Source organism: Martes martes (assembly GCF_963455335.1).
Source record: "Martes martes genome assembly, chromosome: 1".
Taxonomy (NCBI): domain Eukaryota; kingdom Metazoa; phylum Chordata; class Mammalia; order Carnivora; family Mustelidae; genus Martes; species Martes martes.
The window spans coordinates 123,134,301-123,156,983 of NC_137888.1; the positions used below are offsets into that span (position 1 = coordinate 123,134,301).

A 22,683-nucleotide genomic window follows, 5' to 3' on the forward strand; every position below is an offset into this window, starting at 1 on the left:
TAGTTATCCTCCACTTTGTTGTTGAGCTTGCTGTAGGACATATAATTTTTTAAGGAAAATTATCCAGGCCCTGAACCCTTGGAATTCTCCTTAGCCCTTGTCAGGGTGTGCAGTTATTTCTGTAATTTTTGCTTAATGGGTAACTTAGTGGACTGAGGTTCTTGAAGTCAGGGGCTGTGGCTGCTTGGCTTTCACTCTTGTATCTCGCACATCTTTACAGTGCAGGTTCATTGTAGGCTCTGATAAATACTTGTTTAAGGAATGAATGTAGAGCATGCCTGGGTAAGTTTCAGGTGGTTTCCATTTTTGCGGCCAGCGGAGAGGGAGGAGAGTTGTTGAGTGGACCATTATGAGGAGGTCAGTGAGTGGTCCCGGGGACAATAATAATATACAGACATTTGACGGTATTCTGGTGGGGACTCTGACGGCCCTGAAGATTGGGGGGGCATGGAGGCATCCATGCCCTATTGTGTAATTTCTTCCTCCCACTTGAGGTTAATGTAAAGGATAGTTTACCTTTAGGGTTGGTAGAGTTGGAGTCATTTCTAAATGCTGAGCAAGTATGTGAGAGAAGGGGAATAGAGACACAAAAAGGAACAACCTATTAAGTTAATCAGTGTGCAAAGTAATAATGACTGAATTCTTAAGCAAATTATGTCATAAGGATTCTGCTTAGTGAACACGGATTTTTTGTTTGCAACCCTGTACTGAAAGCTTCTGGAAGACAAAGACTTTTCATATTTGTATTTTCTTCTAAACCAGTGTCTTGAGCAGAGAGTTTTCAATAAATAACTGTTGAAAGAGTGAGGTAGGGGGGAAAAGGTAAAAGGCCCCAGAGTGGAAATTTCCAGCGATGGGATAAGGCTAGCTGAATGATATTCCTAATTACTTTTTTCTAGTCCTTATTTCTTCTAAGAAACAATGCTGAGTTGTTGGGCTAGGATCAGGAAACCCTGGTTGGGGAGCAGCTCAGTGATACCGTTTAATGAAGGATCATATTTTCTTGTAAAACTTCAGGCGTCTGGATATCCTTTATAAGACCAGTAAGTTGTCATTTATTGGATGCTTGCTATGTCCTTATATATTTTTGCCTGTATTTTTCACAACAGCCCAGTACTTACATTACAGAGGCCCAAAGCCCTTCAGAAGTTACAGGGCCAGCATGTAGAGCCAGACCTGTCATGTTAACAGGGCCTGTGATGACAAAAGGGTTAAATGTGCTTAAAGAAATATCTGGGCCCTTCCTTAGAGGCCTGAGAAGCTCCTTTGCCCACAGAGCACAGAGAACTGAGGTGCACTCATGTTTGCACCAAGAATAGTCAGTGCAATCTGATTCCTCAGATGGCTTGTTCTGTGTCACTGTTTTCTCTGTGGTATAATTCCTGGGATACCTGAATTGAGGAACATACCAGTTTGGGCTGCATTTTCCACCTACTCATTCCCGGGGACCAGGACATTGATGGTAGCATTAGTCACTTGTTACTAGACAGAACTGTTACGGAAAGAAAGTCTGAAGAAAATACTGTGAAAGGTAGTGAACTTGAGTATAAAATGTGTTCAGTCAAGCTGATCCTGCTTTTGACTTGACTTCCCCCCACCTCCCCAAGGTTATCTCTGTGCCCAATATGGGGCTCAAACTCACAACCACAAGATCAGGAGTCACACGCTTTCCTTATGGAGCCAGCCAGGTGACCCATGCTTTTGACTTTATTCTCATTTGCAAATTATTTCCTTGTTTCCTAGGGTACCTAGATGCTGTTCTTAACCTCTTAAAGTGCCTCTCACCAGTTTGCCCTTTGACATCAGTGACTAATTGATTGATGGACTGCTTTTTAAAGATTTCATTTTTAAGTAATCTCTACACCCAATGTGGGGCTTGAACTTAGAACCCTGAGATCAAGAGTCACATCCTCTACCGACTGAACCAGCTAGGCCATCAGTGACATAGTTTAAGAGAGTAACAAAATGTTTTCATTCACCATTCTCCATGCTTTAATTCGGCCTCCTTTTGAAAAAGGAATTGTTAATGCATTGACTGATTTTCTGAACTTACTTTTTAAAGAATGTGAATGGAGATCAAAATAAAAGGGAAAAGTTACATAGTCTGATACCAACAAGACTTAAAATTTTCCACATGCCCTTCTAGTATTGGTTCAGCCTGATGACAGGCGATATGTTTAAAGGAAGAAGAATCGGGGCTTTAGAAACAAGCCCTGGGCTCAGAATTCTGGCCTCAGAGGATTGTGTGTCAGAACCAAAGCCAGTACCCACAGTCTCCTGCTGCTGGCTGGGCTACTGCTCCTTAGACATCTTCCCCTCAGCCCAAGGACGCTGTGGCTTTACCTACACAAACACAGCAAGTGGGGAAGCAGTGAAACAAGGTGATTTTGCAGAACATCAAACAAGAGAAGCTTGACAATTTCGGAAGAATGTAGGCTTTGGTTTGAGTCATGTGGAGCGTGGGGACTGTAGATACACCCTTAATTAGAGCCAAGAGCCAAAGGAAGGCAGTACAGACTCACGTTCCAGTTGGTTAAGACTTGGTAAAAATTTGTATTGTGTTTATTTAGAGAAATTTAAAAAACATAGAAAAGTATAGAAATTAATACCCATATTCCTGCTACCTAGAATCAACTGACCATCATTAAATATTGGCTCATTGAAAAATTTCAATGGAAGAAAACATTGCAGATAAAACACTATTGGATTTGCAAGTCCAGCACTATTACTTGCTTGTCTTCCCCCAAGGCCAATATGAACATGAATTTGATGTTTTTTTCTGAGTCCATTTTCTATAGTCATATAGAAATTATATACATGAATAGCTCATACCTGTTAGAATGGCTGTTATCAAAAATAAATAACAAGTGTTGGCAAGGATATGGAGAAAAGGCACCACTTGTGCACTGTTGGTAGGAATGTAATTTGGTGCTGCTACTATGGAAAACAGTGTGGAGGTTCCTCAAAAATAGTAAAAATAAGAGTGCCTTGGTGGTTCAGTCTGTTAAGTGTCCTACTCTTTTTTTTTTTTTTTTAAGATTTTATTTGCCAGAGAGAGAGAGTACACATAAGCAGGCAGAGAGGCAGGCAGAGGCAGTGAGAGAAGCAGGCTCCCTGCCAAGCAAGGATCCTGATGCGGGACTCGAGCCCAAGACCCTGGGATCATGACCTGAGCCGAAGGCAGCAGCTTAACCAACTGAGCCACTCAGGTGTCCCATAAGTGTCCTACTCTTGATTTTGGCTCAGGTTATGATCTCAGGGTTGTGAGATGGAGCCTGCCACAGGCTCCTCGCTGTGCATGGAGCCTGCTTGAGATTCTTTATCTCCCTCTACCCCACCCTACCCCTCTAGAAAAAAATTTAAAAATGAAACTACCATATGATCCAGCAATTTTACTTTTGGGTATTTCTCTCTCTCTCTCTCTCTCTCTCACACATACACACACACACACACACACACACACACACACACACACACAGAGACATGAATACTATTATTAAGCCATAAAAAAGAAGGAAATTCTGCCGTTTGTGACAACATGGATGGACCTCAAGGACACTATTCTAAGTGAAATAAGTAAAAAATGACAACTACTGTATATGTCTCGTGTGGGTGGGATCTAAAAACAAAACCAAAAGATTGGTGATCATTAGAGATTGGTGATCATTAGAGGTTGAAGGGGGAGAAATGGGTGGAGGGGATAAAAAATTAAAAATAATAATGGGGGCGCCTGGGTGGCTCAGTGGGTTAAAGCCTCTGCCTTCGGCTCAGGTCATGATCCCAGGGTCCTGGGATCGAGCCCCGCATCAGGCTCTCTGCTCCTTGGAGAGCCTGCTTCCTCCTCTCTCTCTGCCTGCCTCTCTGGCTACTTGTGATCTCTGTCTGTCAAATAGATTAATGAAATCTTTAAAAAAAAAAAAAATGAAGAAAGGTGTTTTGCACTATCCCACTGTATTTAGCTTGTCTCTACTATCTTACCTTTTGCTTTCTATTTGTCCCACCTTTGGTCTGCCTTTTGTTCTCCTTTCTTTTGTTCTTAAAAGTAGGCTGAATTTTTGTTTTCATATTCCACTTTTTCCATCTCCTGGTTTGGAAGTCATTGACTCTATTCCTGTTTTTAGAGAGGCTACACTTAAAATTTTACATTGCACACTTAAGAGAGCCTAACCATCCCATTTCTCCTTTTAGACAATACAGGTACCTTGGAATACTCTAACTCCAATGCCTGCCCCCTTTCACCATGTAATCAAGTTTCATTCGAGTCCGTCCTTTTTTCAGCCCACACATTTGCCTTCCTGATCGTTATACTGAATTATACAATGTTTGTTTATATTTATCTGCATGTTTATCATTTTTTCTCAACAACCCTTGCATCTCATACTTGTCTTCTTTGACCACTTCTTTCTAAAGTACATACTTAGAACTTCTTTTAATGTAGGTCTTTGGTGATTTTTTAAAAAGATTTATTTATTTTAGAGACTGATAGAGAGCATGAGTTGGGGAAGTGGCAGAGGGAGAGAGAGAATCCTCAAGCAGACTCCCTGCTGAGAGCAAAGCCCCAGTTGGGGCTCGATCCCATGACCCTGAGATCATGACCTGAGCCAAAATCAAGAATTGGCTGCTTAACCGACTGAGCCATCCACGTGCCCTGGTCTACTGGTGATTTTTAAAAAAACTTTATTTTGAAATAATTGTATCTGGGAGCTAGGGAGAGTCACTGACCTGGAATCACTTTCACATGCTTCCAGGGTCCTATCCAATGCAAGAATCTTGGACTCAGTTCCCCTAGCTTGCTCCTAGCTCTGCCAGCCCTCCTAATTGTGCTGAGTAGGCATTTACCAATGGGTAACACTCCTCTCTAAATTTGTACCCCTCATAGCTTTGGGTCCAGCTCAAAAATTTTTTTCATCTCCTTTGAGAATTCACTTCCTGAAAAACTGGCAGTGAAATAAAAATTATGGGTTTCTTTAGCAAAAAAAGAAATTATGAATAAAGGTTCTTGGGCATAATAGATGCTTTTATTTATTTTTATTTTTTTATTTATTTGACAGACAGAGATCACAAGTAGGCAGAGAGGCAGGCAGAGAGGGAGGGGGAAGCAGGCTCCCCACTGAGCAGAGAACCCAATGCGGGACTCGATCCCAGGACCCTGAGATCATGACCTGAGCCAAAGGCAGAGGCCCAACCCACTGAGCCACCCAGGCACCCCTAGAGGCTTGCTTTAAAAAAAATTATTTGAGCTGTGCCCAGCTGGCTCAGTCAGTGCAGCATGCAACTCTTGATCTCAGGGTTGTGAGTTTGAGCCGCATGTTGGGTGTAGAGAGTACTTAAAAATAAAATCTTAAATAAACAAATATTTGAATGCTGCCATGAATGGCAACTGGAAATCTGTGTGAGAGTAAGACAGGATTGTTGTAGGGAGCTCATTCTTTGGAATTCATATCATCATCATCATTACATTTATTCAGTATTTATTGACCATCTGTTCTATGGCAAGTCCTGTGGAGAGAATATTACAATGAACAGCACTGATATTTTTCCCCACTCATGAAGTTTACAAAACTTGAGGAGGCACAAAAAATGAGCAAATAAGACTGTGATTAGTTGCTTACAAAATGGCTCCCAAGCATCCCCACTTCCTGGTATTCACATCCTTGTGTAGTCCTCATATTTTACCATAGTTGGTCTCTGTGATTAATATCATATAGAAGAAGTGATGAGATGTCACTACCCAGAGGAGGTTCTAAAAAAGACTTCTGCTTATTTCTTAGGTCCTCACACCTTTTCTTGGATCACTCCCTCTGTGGGAAGCTATCATGTTGTGGGGGCTACTCAGGCAGCCTGTAGAGAGGCCTGCTTGCTAAGGAACAAACAGCCCTGCCAATAACCACATGAGTGAGTTTGGAAGTGAATCCATCAGCCCCATTTGAACCTTGAAATGACTAACTGTGGCTAAACAGGTTGACTGCAACCTCATGAAGGGGTCTGTCCAGACCATCCAGCTAAGCCAGTCCTGTATTCCTGATCCACAGACATGTCAAGATGTTAAATGTTCTAATTTTAGGAATAATTTGTTATGTATCAGTAGATGACTAATACACAGACAGATGAAATAACTGCAAATTGGAATAAATGCCTATACCAATCGAATGGTAGAGCAGTTGCTCATCAAGAGAAGTGATGTGGTCAGATGGTTAATGAAATAGGCTTTGGAGCCCGAGTGCTGGTTTCAGATCCTGGCTCTGCCACATACTGGCTGAGTGATCTTAGCAAGTCTTTTTTTTTTTTTTTTAAAGATTTAAAATTAATTAATTAATTTTAAAGGTTTTATTTTTTTATTTGATAGACAGAGATCACAAGTAGGCAGAGAGGCAGGCAGAGAGAGAGAGGAGGAAGCAGGCCCCCTGCTGAGCAGAGAGCCCGATGCGGGGCTCCATTCCAGGACCTTGAGATCATGACCTGAGCCAAAGGCAGAGGCTTTAACCCACTGAGCCACCCAGGTGCCCCTTAATTTATTTTTGAAAAAGAGAGCAAGCACAGGAGAGGGAGAAGCAGACTCCCTGCTGAGCAGAGAGCTGATGCAAAACTCTATCCCAGGAACTTGAGATCATGACCTGAACTGAAGGTAGACACTTAACTGACTGAGCCACCCAGGCGCACTTTTTTTTTTTTTTTAAACTTCTGTTTTCTAATTTGAGCATTTGTAGAATGAAGATAATAACAGTACTTATGTTAAGGTTGTTCTGAAGAGTCAAGAAGTTAGAAAAAACTGTGTAGCCCAGAGATTGACACATTTTAAAGGTTCAATTAATATGGCTGTATTGATTCTTGAACATTTGTTATTAATCTATTTTTTAAGATTTATTTATTTATTTATTTGAGAGAGAGCATGAGTTGGGGGGAGGAGAGGAGACTTCCCACTGAGCAGGGAGCCCAAGACGTGAGGCTTAATCCCAGGATCCTGGGACCATGACCTGAGCTGAAGGCAGCGGCTTAACCAGCTGAGCCACCCAGGCGCCCTATGTTGTCAGTCTATTTGAGCTATTTGCCTGTGTTCGTTCATACTGGAAAATGGCTACTGAAGGTGAATGCCTCTGTCTAAATCTGACCCAAAATCAGCAGGGCCACTCCACACTGTGTTGCATACCTATGTGCTGGGGACAATGCTTGGTCCTGGAAAAAGTAACATATGATCCATATCCCCAGAGTTCAGATTCTCATATGGGAGGCAGACACAAGGGTTATTAGTGTAATTAAGGATTAATTAAGGATTCTAAGTCTAAAAGACTTGTGAGTTGAAGAATCTTCAAGAATTTATCACCAGGGAACCTGGGTGGCTCAGTGGGTTAAAGCCTCTGCTTTTGGCTCAGGTCATGATCCCAGCGTTCTGGGATCGAGTCCCGCATCGGGTTCTCTGCTCAGCGGGGAGACTGCTTCCTCCGCTCTCTCTGCCTGCCTCTCTGCCTGCTTGTGATCTCTGTCTGTCAAATAAATAAATAAAATCTTAAAAAAAAAAATTTATCACCAAATGCCATTTGAGTTTGGTACACTCCTTTTATGGGGAAAAACTTGATAGGTCTATGCCTAGGAGAAAATTTGAGAATTAGTTTAGAAGTTTAGAAATGAAGAGATCTGTTTTAATTGCTAGCAAAGGCTGTAATTTATACTGGGAAGACAAAGCACAGAGGAAAGCAGAAACTGAAATGAAGACAGGCTTTGGATCTCAGCTTAAATGTCACTTCCTGAGAGAGCCTCCTCCACGTACCCCTGTTCTCTTCCTTCTCTTCATAGCACTTATCATAATTAATGCTTATTTGTGGGTTTTTTTTTTTTTTTCACAACCACTGTGAGGGCAGAAATCTCATCTGGTTTACTCACCACTGTGAGTATACTGTGTTTATACACAGTATTTAGTTTGATCCCTGGAACTTAGGTAACAGGTGCTTAATACATTTTTGTAAATGAATGTTAAATGAGTGTTTAGAACAATTGGCATCCTGGTGAGTCATTGAAGACCCATAGAAAACTCGAGGTCTGGGTGCCTGGCTGGCTCAGTCTGTGGAGCATGTGACTCTGAATCTTGGGGTTGTGAGTTTGAGCCCCACATTGGGTATAGAGATTAATTAAAAATAAAATCTTAAAAAAAGAAAGGAAAAGAAAACTCAAGACCCATGCAGCAGTATGCTGAATCAAAGACTGAACTTGTGTGCAGTCTTTTACTTCTCTAGCAAAGAGAGGGGCTGGAAAGGCCTTGATGGTCCATGAGAATGGAATTCCTTTGGAGGACTGTAGAGTGCTGTAGAACTTCCTCCCCTCCACTTGATACACACAAAATCCAGGAGTGATGAGGAGGAGGCTCTCTTGTTAGGAAGTAGGAGATAATCAGCCTTCCTGTGCTTTGAACACTGTAAAGAATACTGGTGATCCTACATCTAACATCCATGGTCCTCTTGGCCCTTAGTTTTACTCAAGTAGCCATACCTCTCCCTTGCAACTTATGTGATTCAAGGAGCACCCACCCCATTGCCAATTGCAATTATGGTAACCTCTTTTCCCTTCTAGAACCCAAGGTTAAGTCTTTACATTTGCTACTCAGTTACTGACTGGGAGGCAGAGTACGTGCCTATGTGACCTAATTGGTCAAAAAAACAAAAAACACCCACAAAAAACAAAAATAGAAGGAAAGACTGTAGATGGAAAAGAAAGTATGCGATCCTGATTGTTCCTGGTAGACCTCTGGAAAATCACTTTAGTATGAATTTGAAACCTACCATGTTTGTAGGAGAGCAGAAAGACTAATAGATGAGGTCTTTAATAACTTGTTGAGCAATTGAATTCACCAACCTAAAAGTGTTTTGCCTGTGGACTTCCTGTTGTGTGAGATAATAAATTTACTTATTGCTTAAGAAGACAGTTTGAATTGGGTTTTCTATTATCTGCAGTCAAAATTGTTCCAACTGACTCGTGATATTTGACCTTCTGGCTCAATTAGTGCAGCTATAGTCAGAAGAGTGGGCAAGTCACCCTGTTGTATTGGAAAAGGCAAGCAATTGGACTCTGTGTTTCTAGGGTTGAAAATGAAAATCTATTGGGGCATCTGAATGGTTCAGTTGGTTAAGCATCTGCCTTCAGCTCAGGTCATGATCCCAGGTCCTGGCATTGAGCCCTTCATCAGGCTCCTTATTGGGAGAGTCTGCTTCTCCCTCTCCTGCTTGCTGCTCTACCTACTTGTGATCCCCCCCTCTCTCTATCAAATAAATAAAAACCTTTAAATAAAAAAAGAAAATGAAAATCTGTTTAACTATAAACTACTGCTAGTGTGAAGAGCTAAGTAAGGAAAGGGATTGGGGGCAGCGTTGAGAACATCTTTGCATGGTGCAGACACAGAGATCAAACTCACAGTGGCCCCAGCTGCCTGGCAAGAAAGCCAAATATGGGCCTGAAAGTATTTACCCTAAAAGCTGTGACCCTGAGACTTCTTGTGAGACCCGGAATGATTGATGTCCTCCTTTGGAGATCTTTGTCAGCCCTTATGGGACCAGCACCGCCACAGACCTGGAAAATACGGGTCGTCCAACAGCGACACCATGTGGCTGTAAGATGCAAAAACAATAGTGGGCCAATGAGATGCCAGGACTTCCCTTCAGGTGTGTAGAAGTTGTATTTTCTCTTAGGAATTTTTGGATCACTTAAACCCTTATGAGTTTTTGAAAATGGGGGGCAGGGACCCTCTTTGTAGATTCTTACTTTATTAATCTGAGAAATAAAATATTGAGGTGATTTCTTTTTGTGAGGGGAAAAAGCAAGGATCATATTTGTACATGGTGGAGATATTTTTACAGTTTTTATCTGTATTATCAAGATGCCTGAAAATTAGGCTTGAAGTCACCCCAACAATAAATCTTTCCATTTTGTTACTCCCTTTGAAAACTTGTCTATGGTTTCCCATTACCCCCTGGATAAAGTCCCAGGTCTTTAGCACACCTCCTAAAGCCTTCCTACTCTGCCTCTCCAGGCATGCAACATATTACTCAGTTTCATCAGGGAGCCCTCAGTAAGTTCCATTATATTTGTAAAGGCTTTTGGAGTTAGGTTTTAGGGGAGGGCAGATATGAGCCATACCAAAGGGGCCCAGGTTTAATGACAAAAAATAGTAAGGTTTACTGATTACTTGTGATCTAGGCATTATAATAATGTGCTTTGAAACTATTTAATTTGCTCAAGAAGTTTTCTCTAAGTATCTTTCCTCCCTGTATTGCTGGGGATCTCCTGCCATTCCGAGTCATTCAAGTATTCCTCTAAATTTGCAGTTCTTGAGCTTGGAGGCACATTAGAATCACCTGGGGAGGGGAGGAGGGGGAGAGACGTTGTTAACAAACTATTAACACCTGAGGCCCACCCTGGAGATTCTGATTTAAGTAGTCTGGCGTGATTCTAATATGCAGTCAGGGTTGAGACTCACAGGTCTAGGAAGACTAAAGTGACCCATTTAGGTAATTCTTCTCTTTTCCTTCTGTACCCTGCGCAAACTTCTTTGATTATGCCCATCACACTGCATCTTAATTTTAGAGCGTATGTTCAGTCCCTAACTAGACTTCGAGCATTTCCAGTCAGCGACCTCTGCATTCCTGGAGCCTCATGTAGGGCCGGACACTTCGTGGAGATTTGAAAATGCTGAACGGAAGGGTAAAATGTCATTAACGAACACATCCTGGGGTCCTCCAAATGCTAGGTGCTGCCGCGCTCAGCAAGGTCTGGAACTTAGAGAACAGGCTGACTAGTCCTGTACAAGGGCCTCACAGTCACAGCTTGAATGTGTTTGGAGGGCAGAATGCGTTGGTACGTTGCCGGGGCCTCATTTCCACCAACGGCCTCAAATATGTATTTCTGTGGTCCGGGCAAATGAGTTTCCAGGTGCTTGCTAACAGCACCTGCAAAGTCACGGCTTGTTGATAGTGCAACGGCAGTGCGCAGGCGCAGACCGTAAACTCGGCGCACTCTCCTCTGACTGTAAGTCCCGCCCCCAAGAGCGGAGCCAACCCGACGCGGGGCAGACCTAGACGCTTCCGCCCCGCCCCCCCATTTCCCCCGGCGGTGGGAAGAAACGGGGCTCGCGCTCCTAGGCGGAGCGGAGGTGGGGCTTCTCGCCGCGCTCCCGCTCGATTGGCCGGCCTCCCGCGGCGCGGTAACGGTCGCGGGGGCGGAGCCAGAGGGGGCTGACTGGGGCCGGGCCGGGCGTGCTGCTGGGGGAGGCCGCGGCGGAGGAAGGTGAGTGGCGCTGGTGTTCCCTCTCCCCGGCGCATCCCCGGGACCGGCCTGGGCTGGTCCGGGAGAATGGTCACACCGACTCTTGTCGGGCGCCCAGGGACCGCGCCAGTTGCAATACCAGTGTAATGGTGGCGGCCCCTGACTAACCCGGCTGGAGTCCTGGCTCCCTGGCCTTTGGCACCTCGGGCTGCTCACCGCACGCCACAGCGCCTCCGTTTCTTCATTCGCAGCACATAGTTGGTAATTCTTGCGCTGAGGGCTGGTTGAGAAGGTTGCAGAGGCGGTCGTGTGAGGCTTAGAATGACAGCCCGCGCAGAACGCACTGCGGCCGACTCCTAGGCGGTTCCTCCGTGTGCAGAAGCCGACCAGAGCGGACCCGCTTCGCTTTTCAGGGTTAGGGTGTCTGAGAAGTTTGCTGGCTAGAGGAGACGCGGAGCGAAAGGGGGTGGGTACCCGGGGGCGTAGGCGAGTAGCCCTTCCAACGACTCATGAGGCTCATTCCAGGCTCGGAGGACCGCTGGCTTTCGGCGGAGGCTGAGTCTGTGAGGTGGGAATGTCAGAAGGCTGGGATCCGGCCCCTAGAGACCGCACAGGAAGAGTTTCTGCTACCATTTATCTTCTAACCATAATAATATTAAGCATTGTGCAGGCATCACCTGCGTTGGTTCCAATCCTCTGCAGGAGTTTGTTTTTACTTTCTTTATTGCCAGGTGGTCTCCTGCCTCCCCCACCACACCTTGAACAGGTGGCCAACTGGGGTTTGGCCCGCAGCTTCTCCCTCAAACGGGGAGAGGCGGGTCTGGCCCTTTGTGTACCCTCTCCTGGGGCCCAGTTACTGGGTGGAGATGACATCCAATCCCAACTCCCATTTCCTTATTTTCAGTAGATTTACTAATAAGAAAATTGAGCAGCATGCTCCTGTGTTTTGGGAGTAGAGCTTTTGTATTTAATTGACAGTAGAGACTTTGAAAGCATTGCGTGTTCCATTTATTGCAGTAATGTGAAATCTATGCTTTTGAGATAGCTAATGACAAATTTTGATGTGTCTCCATGGAGAAAGAATCACCACATGCCATGGTTTGTTATCTCCAGCTTTTCCCCAAGAAAGTGTTGAAAAATATACATTTTATTGGATGATGCTTGTTGTGAAGGGGAAGTTACAAGAGGACTCTTGGAAACCTGGACAGTGCCAGAAGATACAACATGCTTTACTTCTCTGCATTTGGCTTTTTATGTTATGTGCAAACAAACTTGTCTCCTGCAACCCCTATTCCCACAATCTTACTTTAGGTGTGTTGTGGCACTGATTAAAGGTATAGCGTCTGCTTTGGCCTTGGAAAACATCTGGTCTCTACCTGTGACTCAAAGTGCCAGATCTGTGTCCTGTCACAGCTTATAGTGGGGGGGAAAGGCTGGTGCATACTATCAGCACATTAAGTTCACAACATGGACCTCTGGAAAGGAGTTAAAAATTACTTAAGAACTTTAAAAAAAAATTATTTGGTCACAGGTGGAATTGAGAAGATAGTTTTTATTCCTGCTTTTGCCGTTTGTGTTTAGTGGTATTTGTGTGAGGGTGTTTCATTTTAGTACCCTTGCAAATGAGAATAATCTACCTTTGTGGTCAGAAGTAAGAACGGATAATAGTTTATGATAGATTTGGACTCCCAGTTAAATGTTTCAAAAAGCAGGGAGAGGAAAGAAGAGAAGGGAGAAGACACAAGGTGATGAGTGTTGAGTCCATCAGTGGTTACTTCAGCTGTTCCCACTTCCGTTCAGTGGTTACCAGTGCCATAGATGCCTGCTCTGGGAATAACAAAAGACCATTTTCGCTAGAAGTTGAACACTTTAAGATTTTTGGTTTATCTTTTGAAATCTAGATGAAGATCCAGTTTCGGACGTGAGACTCACTGGGTGATCATTTCATTGAGATCAACTTGAATGACTAGGTGAAAAGTGCAAGAGGAATGTGCTATGACTGAGGTATGTCTAATGTGACAGATAACTCTCTCTGGATGTTGGAAGGCCTAGAAAAAGACCTGTTGTTTGTTGAATACTGTAATAGATACATTGTATATATTTCCTTCTGATCTCTTGATAATTCAATTAGGTAGATATTTTAAACTCAGCTGAGGAAACTGGAGCCCAGAGAGTTTAAGTAACTACACTAATTCACGTAGCTGGTGGTCACTGTTATGCCCATTTAACGGGTCCATGATTAAAGGAGCGAGACTGATACAAAGCGGAGGTCAAGCAAAGCTTTATTTCACGCCAAGCATCAAGAATCAGACCGACCGGGACGCCTGGGTGGCTCAGTTGGTTAAGCAGCTGCCTTCGGCTCAGGTCATGATCCCAGAGTCCTGGGATCGAGTCTCAGGACTCGATCCTTGCTCCGCACGGAGCCTGCTTCTCCTTCTGCCACTCTGCCTGTGCTCGCTCTCTCTCTCTCTCTCTCTCTGACAAATAAATAAATAAAATCTTAAAAAAAAAAAAAAAAGAATCAGACCGACCGTCAAACTGACTGGTCGGGGACGCCCTTACAGAGAGGACGACCCCTCCCTGCTTTCCAGACTAACTTTTATAGAGCAAAGGCCATGTAGTTGGGCCTGGCCCCACACAGGTGGCTAACTGAATTACAGTTCACCCCATAATAACCATGGAAACTAGCCCATCACCTTGGTAGCTAGGAGACAGTATGCACCCCCACTGATCGGGTGTCTCCACCTGGCCTGACCCACCCTTGTACCTGGGTTTTGTTACCTGGAACTGGTTTCCGGGACTTGTTTTTGAGTCCCCTGGGGGAAGGGGAGCAGGGACAGTTTAAGGGTTAAACAACAGAGTTATTGTTTAACTTCAGTGGAAGCCTCTGGCTAAAATAAAAATATAAAATAGGTCCTTACAGTCACCAACTCTGATCACTAACTCTGTCAGCTAAGAGTCAGGCACTGTTTTATTTTCTTTCTATATTAACCCCTAATTTCCATAACACCCCTATGAGCTATGTATTTTTTACTCTCCTCATTTTATGATAGTGAGATGAAGGCATAGAGTCATTACATTAGTAATTTCCTGGCTGTGTGGCAGAATCCACAATTCAAATCCAGGCAGCCTGGCTACAGAGCTATACCAGCTTTCTTTTGGTTAGTGTTTTTGGTATTAATAAATTATTAAAATAAGATGATACCCCTCAGATCAGGGTGTAGAATCACGCTCACCATGCCAGAGCCCCTCCATTGCTCAACGCCAGTCTCAGTTACTTCTGTACTCCCACTAGTAGCCATTCTTCTGATTTCTATAGTAATTGTTTCCTTATGTTTAAGAGTTTTTTTCATAAATGTATATTTCTAGACACTATAGTGTAGCCTTGCCAGTTAAAAATTACTTAGGAACTTTTTAAAAAAAAAATTATTTATTTTAGAGAGAACAAGCAGGGAGAGGGGCAGAGAGGGAGGGAAAGGGAAAAAATCTCAAGCAGACTACCCGCTGAGTGTGGAGCCTCATACAGGGCTCCATCTCATGACCCTGAGATTATGACCTGAGCTAAAACCCAGAGTCGGACACTAAACCCACTGAGCTACACAGTTGCCCCTTAAAGACTCTTAAAAATATCTGTAGGTTTGCAGGGTGCCTGGGTGACACAGTTAGTTGAGCATCTGACTCTTGGTTTCGACTGAGGTCGTGATCTCAGGGACATGAGATTGAGGCCGGTGTTCGGCTCCATACTCAGCCTGGATTCTGCTTGAGACTCTCTCTGATAAATAAATAAATATTTTTTAAAAAATCTGTAGGTTTTCTCTCTGTTCCTTCCTTTCCCTTATAATTGATCAGATCCAGAATCTGGGTTTGACCTATATATACTGTAGGCTGGATTTTGCTGATTATAAATTCATATACAATTCAATATGTTCTGCCCTGGATAATTCCTGCACACTTGTAGCTGGATCCAGGACTGGATCAGACTCAGATTCAAGTCCTTTGGCAATTTTCTAAGCAGTGTTTGGCAAGTCCATTGGAGGTGCCTGTGCCTCTCTTTGTGATCTCAGTAACTCTTGATACTTCATACCTATATCTATTCATTTAAGGTTGCAAAACAGTGGTATTTTCTATCCTGTTTTTTTTTTCTTATTAATTGGCATACTAGTCCCTTATATATCATCTGGATACACAGCTATATGATTCCTTTAGGAAAGGCAGCATAAATGCTTGATTCTTTCCATTTATTTACCAATTTTCAAGATAATGAATTAGTTCCTTATCTTCTGATAAAGATTCTTTTTAAAAGAATCTTTAAAGATTCTTTTAAAAAAATCTAATGTCAATATAAGGTCATGAACTTAAACATATTCAGTTCATTGCAATCATTATCATTATTGAAGCTCATGTTATCTCATCTTTGCCCTGGGGGGGGTGCCAATTTAAGCCTATTCTTTTTTTTTTTTTCTTTTAAATTTTATTCATTTATTTGACAGACAGAGATCACAAGTAGGCAGAGAGGCAGGCAGAGAGACAGAGGAGGAAGCAGGCTCCCCGCTGAGCAGAGAGCCTGGTGTGGGACTCGATTCCAGGACCCTGAGATCATGACCCAAGCTGAAGGCAGAGGCTTAATCCACTGAGCCACCCAGGCATCCCTAAGCCTATTCTTTTGATAATGACCCTTACTAGTCTGTTGTTTGTTATCTGATAGCTTAAATGTTCTGTCCCAAATCTGACTATCTGACATCATACCTTTCTTAAAAAAAACTGTTTTTGTTTTTGTTTTTTTTAAGAGGGAAATTGCATTTCAAGGTTATATCTGTATGCTAGGGATCCATAGTTATTGTTTGAGGTTTTTCTGTAGGCAGAGCTAGAATTCCTACATCTGTCTATTTATATAGAGGCACACACATTAAAGATTAAGTATCTCATGAGTTCATATAAGTACTTCCAATACAAACTGAGATTATAGAGCTTTCATTGAATTTCTCTATTATATCTATAACCCCATTTTTCTTTTCTTTTTTAAAAAATTTTTTATTGTTTGACAGAGAGAGAGAACAAGCAGGGGGAGTGGAGGAGGGAAAAGCAGGCTCCTCACCGAGGAGGGAGCCCAATGAGGGGCTGGATCCCAGGGTTTGGGATCATGACCTGAGCAGAAGGCTGATACTTAATGGATTGAACCATTCAGGAGCCCCTATGTATCATTTTGGTTACCCAGTGCTCCTTTATTAGGTTCCTTAGGAAGGAATAATCCCTGAGTTCTTGTATGTGGATAAAAGTTTGTGTTCTTTATACTTGAAAGGCAGTTTTGCTGATACAAAATCTTTGGTTCACACTTCTTTTCCTTGAATTTCTTAAATATATTACTCTTTCTTCTAGTTAAAGTATTGGTATGAAAGCCAGATGATAATCTAATTTTTCCCCCTTATAAGTCATTGTTCTTTTTTTCAGATGACCAAAGAATTTTTTTTCTTTGAAGTCTAGTAATTTTATTAGGATGGGTCAGTGTTCTCAAGTATGTGATATGTTCTTTCCATATGTAATTTCAAATGTACATATTTTTTCATTTCAGGAAAGTTTTATTTTTAAAACAGCTTTATTGAGATATATGTGATAAAAAATAAGCTTCACGTGTTTAAAGTGTACTATTTGATAAGTTTTGACATACATAGGCACCTGTGAAACCTTCACATAATCAAGATTGTGCATATATCCATCACCCCAAAAATCCTTTGTTCCCCTTTGTGGTCCATCTTCCCAGCCTCTCATTCCCCTAGCCACCACTGATCTACTTAGATTAGGTTAATTTTTGTTTTCTAAAATTTTATTTTAATTTATTTTATTTTATTTTTAAAAGATTTTATTTATTTATTTGAGATAGAGCGAGAGTGAGAGAGAGGGAGATAGCACAAGCGGGGAGAAGCAGCCTCTCCTCTGAGTAGGGAGCCCAGTGTGGGACTCAATCCCAGGACTCTAGGATTATGACCTGAGCCGAAGGCAGACGCTTAACCAACTGAGCCACCCGGTCACCTGTTTTCTAGAATTTTATATAAATGGAGTCATACAGTATATAAATCTTCAGCTTCTTTTACTCAGCTTTAAGTGTTTTCTGGTTCATATGTGTTGTTGCATATGTCAATAGTTTATTCCTTCTTTTTGAAGGTTTATTCCTTTTTATTGCTGAGAGATATTCCATTGTGTGCATATACTAGTTTGTGTATCCATTCAGCTTTGATGGACATTTGAGTTGTTTCCAGTTCCTGGCTATTACAAATAAATCTCTTGAGAACTTTCATGTACAAGTCTTTGTGTGGTTGGTTGTATGCTTTCATCTCTCTTGGGTAAATACCTAGGAATGGAATGGCTGGATCTTAGGTATATAGTTAACCTTTTAAAAAATTGCCAAAGTGTTTTTCAAAGTGATTGTCCTATTTTACATGACCATCAGCAGTGTATCCGAGTTCCAGTTCCTTCATGTTAAGAGTCTGTTTTTTTGGTTTGTCTTTTTTTCCCTTTGCTCTATTTTGTTAAATTTTACATGAGTGAAGTCATATGGTATTTGTGTTTCTCTGATATTTCACTTAGCATTATACCCACTAGGTTCATCCATGTTGTTTTATAGCTGAATATTCCATTGGATATATATATTGCATCTTCTTTTTCCATTCATCTGTCAGTGAACACGGGCTGCTTCCGTGGTTTGGCTGTTGCAAATAATACTGCTATAAGCATAGGGATGCATGTATTCCTTTGAATTAGTGTTCTCATGTTTTTGGGGTAAATACCCAGTAGCATGATTACTGGATCATAGGGTAGTTCTGTTTTTAATTTTTTTAAGAACTTCCACACCATCTCACATGGTTGCTGTACCAGTTTGCATTCCTACCAGCAGAGCACAAGAGTTCCTTTTTCTCTACATCCTAGCCAGTACTTGTTTGAATTTTTGATTTTAGCCATTCTGAGAGGTATAATATCTCATTGTGGTTTTGGTTTGCATTTCCCTGATGATGAGTGATATGGAGCATGTTTTCATGTGCCTGTTGGCCGTCTGTATGTCATCTTTGGAGAAATGTCTGTTTATTGTCCTCTGCCCATTTTTTAAAAAATTTTATTTATTTAGTTGTCAGAGAGCATAAGCAGGCAGAGTGGCAGGCAGAGACAGAGAGGGAAGCAGGCTCCCCGCTGGACAAGGAGCCCAACGTGGGACTCGATCCCAGGACCCCGGGACCATGACCCGAGCCGAAGGCAGCGGCCCAACCGACTGAGCCACCCAGGCATCCCTGCTCTGCCCATTTTTAATTGGATTATTTTTTCAGTATTGGGTTGTATAAGTTCATATGTTTTGAATACTATGTCGTCTGCAAATATCTTCTTCTATTCTGTAGGTTGCCTTTTAGTTTGGATGGTGGTTTCCTTTGCTATGCAGAAGCTTTTTATTTTGAGGTAGTCCCAATAGTTAATTTTTGCTTTTATTTCCCTTGCCTCAGGAGACCTATCTAGAAAGATATTGCTACCATCAGTGTCAGAGAAATGATTGCCTGTATTCTCCACCTGCTCTTCCATGAGCAGGTGGAATGTCTTTCTATTTCTTTCTTTTTTTTTTTTTTTAAAGATTTATTTATTTATTTGACAGACAGAGTTCACAAGTAGGCAGAGAGGCAGGCAGAGACAGAGAGGGAAACAGGCTGCCTGCTGAGCAGAGAGCCCGATGCGGGGCTCGATCCCAGGACCCTGGGATCATGACCTGAGCCGAAGGCAGAGGCTTTAACCCACTGAGCCACCCAGGCACCCTGTGTCTTTCTATTTCTTTGTGTTGTCTTAATTTCTTTCATTAGCATTTTATTTTCAAAGTACAGGTCTTTCATCTCATGGTTGTTTATTTCTAGGTATTTTGATATTTTTGGTGCAATTGTAAATGGGATTGTTTCTTTTTAAAGATTTATTTATTTGAGAGATAGAGTGTGTGAGTGAGAGAGAGCACATGATGTGGGGAGGGGCAGAGCAAGAGGGAGAGAAAGAGAATCCCAAGCAGACTCCCAGCTGCGCAGAGCTGGATGCAGGGCTCCATCTCATGATCCTGAGATCATGACTTGAGGTGAAATCAAGAGTTGAATCCTTAACCGACTGAGCCACCCAGGCACCCTGAGATTATTTCCTTAATTTCTTTTTCTGTTGCTTCATTATTAGTGTGTAGAAGTACAACAGATTTCTCTACAGTGATTTTGTATCCTGCAGCTACTGAATTCATTTATCAGTTCTAGTAGTTTTATCATTTATCAGTTCTAGTAGTCTAGATGGTCAAAGTTTTACTTCTTCCTTACCTTTTTGGGTACTTTTAGTTTCTTTTTGTTGTCTGATTGCTGTGACTAGGACTTCCTGTACTGTGTTGAATAAAAGTGGTGAGGGTGGACATCCTTGTCTTCTTCCTGACCTTAGAGGAAAACCTCCCAGTTTTTCCCATTGAGTATAATGTTAGCAATGGATTTTTCATATATAGCCTTTATTATTTGAGGTATTTTTCCTCTAAACCTACTTTGTTGAGGGTTTTTATCATGAATGGATGTTGTACTTGGTCAAATGCTTTTAACTCATCCATTGAGATGATCATATGGTTGATGTGATGTGTCACATTGATTGATTTGTGGATATTGAACTACCCTTCTATCACAATATTTATGAATTTTGAACTACTCTTTTTTTAAGATTTTATTTATTTATTTGACAGACAGAGATCCCATGTAGACAGAGAGGCAGACACAGAGAGAGGTGGAAGCAGGCTCCCTGCTCAGCAGGGAGCCTGATGTGGGGTTCGATCCCAGGACCCCGGGATCATGACCTGAGCCAAAGGCAGAGGCCTTCACCCGCTGAGCCACCCAGGCACCCCGAATATTGAACGACTCTTGCATCCCAGGAATAAATCCCACTTGATTTTCGTGAATGATTTTTAAAAATTTATTGTTAGATTCGGTTTGCCAATATTGTCGAGGATTTTTGCATATATGTTCACTGGCGATATTGGCCTGTAGCTCTCTTTTTTTGCAGTGTCTTTATCTGGTTTTGGTATCAGGGTAATGCTGGCCTCATAGAATGAATTTGGAAGCTTATTTTTCTATTCTATTCTTTGGAAAAGTTTGAGAAGAATAGGTATTAACTCTTCTTTAAATGTTTGGTTGAATTCCTCAGTGAAACTGTCTGGTTCTGCACTTTAGTTTGCTGGGAGTTTTTTTGTTTGTTCTTTGGGAGTGTTTTTTTCTAGCTCTTTAGATGTAAGGTTAGGTTGTTTGAGATTTTTCTCGTTTCTTGAGATAGGCCTGTATTGCTATAAAGTCTCTTAGAAGAGATGCTTTTGCTGTATCCCAAAGATTTCGGACCATTGTGTTTTCATTTTTCATTTGTTTCCATGTAATTTTTATTTCTTTGATTTCTTGGTTGACCCATTCACTGATTAGGAGCATTTTATTCAATCTCCATATATTTTTGCTCTTTCCAGATTTTTTCTTGTAATTGATTTGTAGTTTTATAGTGTTGTGGTCAGAGAAGATGGATAATATGACTTTGATCTTCTTGAATTTGTTGAGACTTGTTTTGTGGCTTAATATGTGATTCTGCATCATGTTGCATGTGCACTTGAAAAGAATGTATAGTCTGCTGTTTGTGGATGGGATGTTCTTAATATATCTGTTAGATCCATCTAGTCCAGTGTGTCATTCAAACGCAGTGTTTCATTGTTGATTTTCAGTTTGGATGATTTGTCCATTGATGTAAGTGGGGGTATTAAAGTCTGCTACTATTATTGTATTACTATCAGTTACTTCCTTTATGTTTGTTATTAACTGTCTTATATATTTGGGTGCTCCCATGTTAGATGCATAAATATTTATAATTGTTATGTCCTCTTATTGTATTGTCCCCTTTATTATTATATAGTCCTTTGTCTCTTGTTACAGTTGTTTTTTTTTTTTTTCCAGTTGTTCTTTTAAACACTTTTTTTTTTTTAAAGATTTTATTTATTTGACAGATCACAAGTAGGCAGAGAGGCAGGCACAGAGAGAAGGGAGGAAGCAGGCTCCCTGCTGAGCAGAGAGCCTGATGCGGGGTTAGATCCCAGGACACTGGGATCATGACCCGAGCCGAAGGCAGCGGCCTTAACCCACTGAGCCACCCAGGCGCCCCCCCCAGTTGTTGTTTTAAAGTCTATTTTGCCCAGGGGCACCTGGATGGCTCAGTCAGTTAAGTGTCTGCTTTCAGCTCAGGTCGTGATCCCAGAGTCCCCAGATCAAGCCCTGTATTGGGCTCCCTGCTTGGCTGTGAGTCTGCTTCTCCCTCTGCTCCACACCCCGCTCATGCTCTCTCTCTCTCTCTCTCTCTCTCTCGCTCTCAAATAAATTAAAAAAAAAAACTTTAAAAAAATGTGTTAAAATCTGTTTTGTCCAGTAGAAGTATTGCTACTCAGCCTTCTTTTGACGTTCATTTGAATGATAAATGTTTCCCCGTGCCCTCACTTTCAGTCTGTAGGTGTCTTTACATCTGAAATGAGTCTTTTATAGACAGCATACAGATAGGTCTTATATTTTTCTTTTTCTTTTTCTTTTTTTTTAAATCCACTCTGTCACTGTATGTGTTTTGATTTGAGCATTTAGTCCATTTGCATTCAAAATATTTATTGATAGGTATGTATTAATTGCCAGTTTGTTACTTGTTTTATGGTTGTTGTAGTTTTTCTCTGACCTTCTCTTGTTCTCTTTCACAGTTTGTTGACTTTCTTTAGTGATATAGTTGGCTTTCTTTCTCGTTATCCTTTGCATATTTATTACCAGTTTCTGATTTGCGGTTATTGTTAGGTTTGTATATAACATCTCCTATGTCTAGTGATCTATGGTAGGTTTGCAGTCACTTAAGTTTGAAGCCAGTTTTAGGTATATGGTATTACATTTTACATCCTTCTATTTTATGACTCCCTTGAGTGATTTTTACAGAAATCTTATTTTTACTGCTTTTGTATTTTTTACTCTTCATTTTCTCACTTATGGTCCTTTCTATTCAGAGTCCCACTTAATATTTCTTGTAGGGCTGGTTTAATGGTCATGAATTCGTTTAGTTTTTTTGTTTGAGAAAGTCTTTATTTCTTCTTTTGTGAATGATAGGCTTACTGAATAAGCCCTTACTGGTTATTTTATTTATATATATATTTTTTTTAATAAAACATTTATGTATATATTTTATATTTAGTGTCTCTGTTGACATTCTCACTGAGTTCATTCACTCTTCTCAAGTCTAGTAATTAACTTCATGACTATCACTTTTGAAATCTTTATTAGGCATATTGCTTATCTCTCATTTATCTTTTTTACTGTGATTTTGTCTTGTTCTTTCATTTGGGTCATATTTCTCTGTTTCCTCATTTTGTCTCTCTCTATTTGTTTCTAAGTGTTAGGTAGG

General features: G+C 41.5%; 1 protein-coding gene across 7 annotated transcripts in view; it reads left to right on the plus strand.

Annotated features, from left to right (window-relative positions):
* The first annotated feature begins 11,096 nt into the window (after positions 1 to 11,096).
* Positions 11,097 to 22,683, plus strand: part of CEP70 (centrosomal protein 70) — a 100,112-nt gene continuing 88,525 nt past the window's right edge. For 4 of the 7 annotated variants that reach the window (XM_080798012.1, XM_080798014.1, XM_080798018.1 and 1 more), the window contains exons 1-2: positions 11,097 to 11,268; positions 13,149 to 13,251. Coding sequence is in view for 1 of the 7 variants with exons in the window: in XM_080798017.1 (XP_080654143.1) it covers positions 13,243 to 13,251 (9 nt within the window). In the remaining 6 variants the exon portion in view is untranslated. The remainder of the gene's footprint in view (positions 11,269 to 13,148; positions 13,252 to 22,683) is intronic. The other 3 variants (XM_080798013.1, XM_080798017.1, XM_080798016.1) reach the window with 3 other exon arrangements.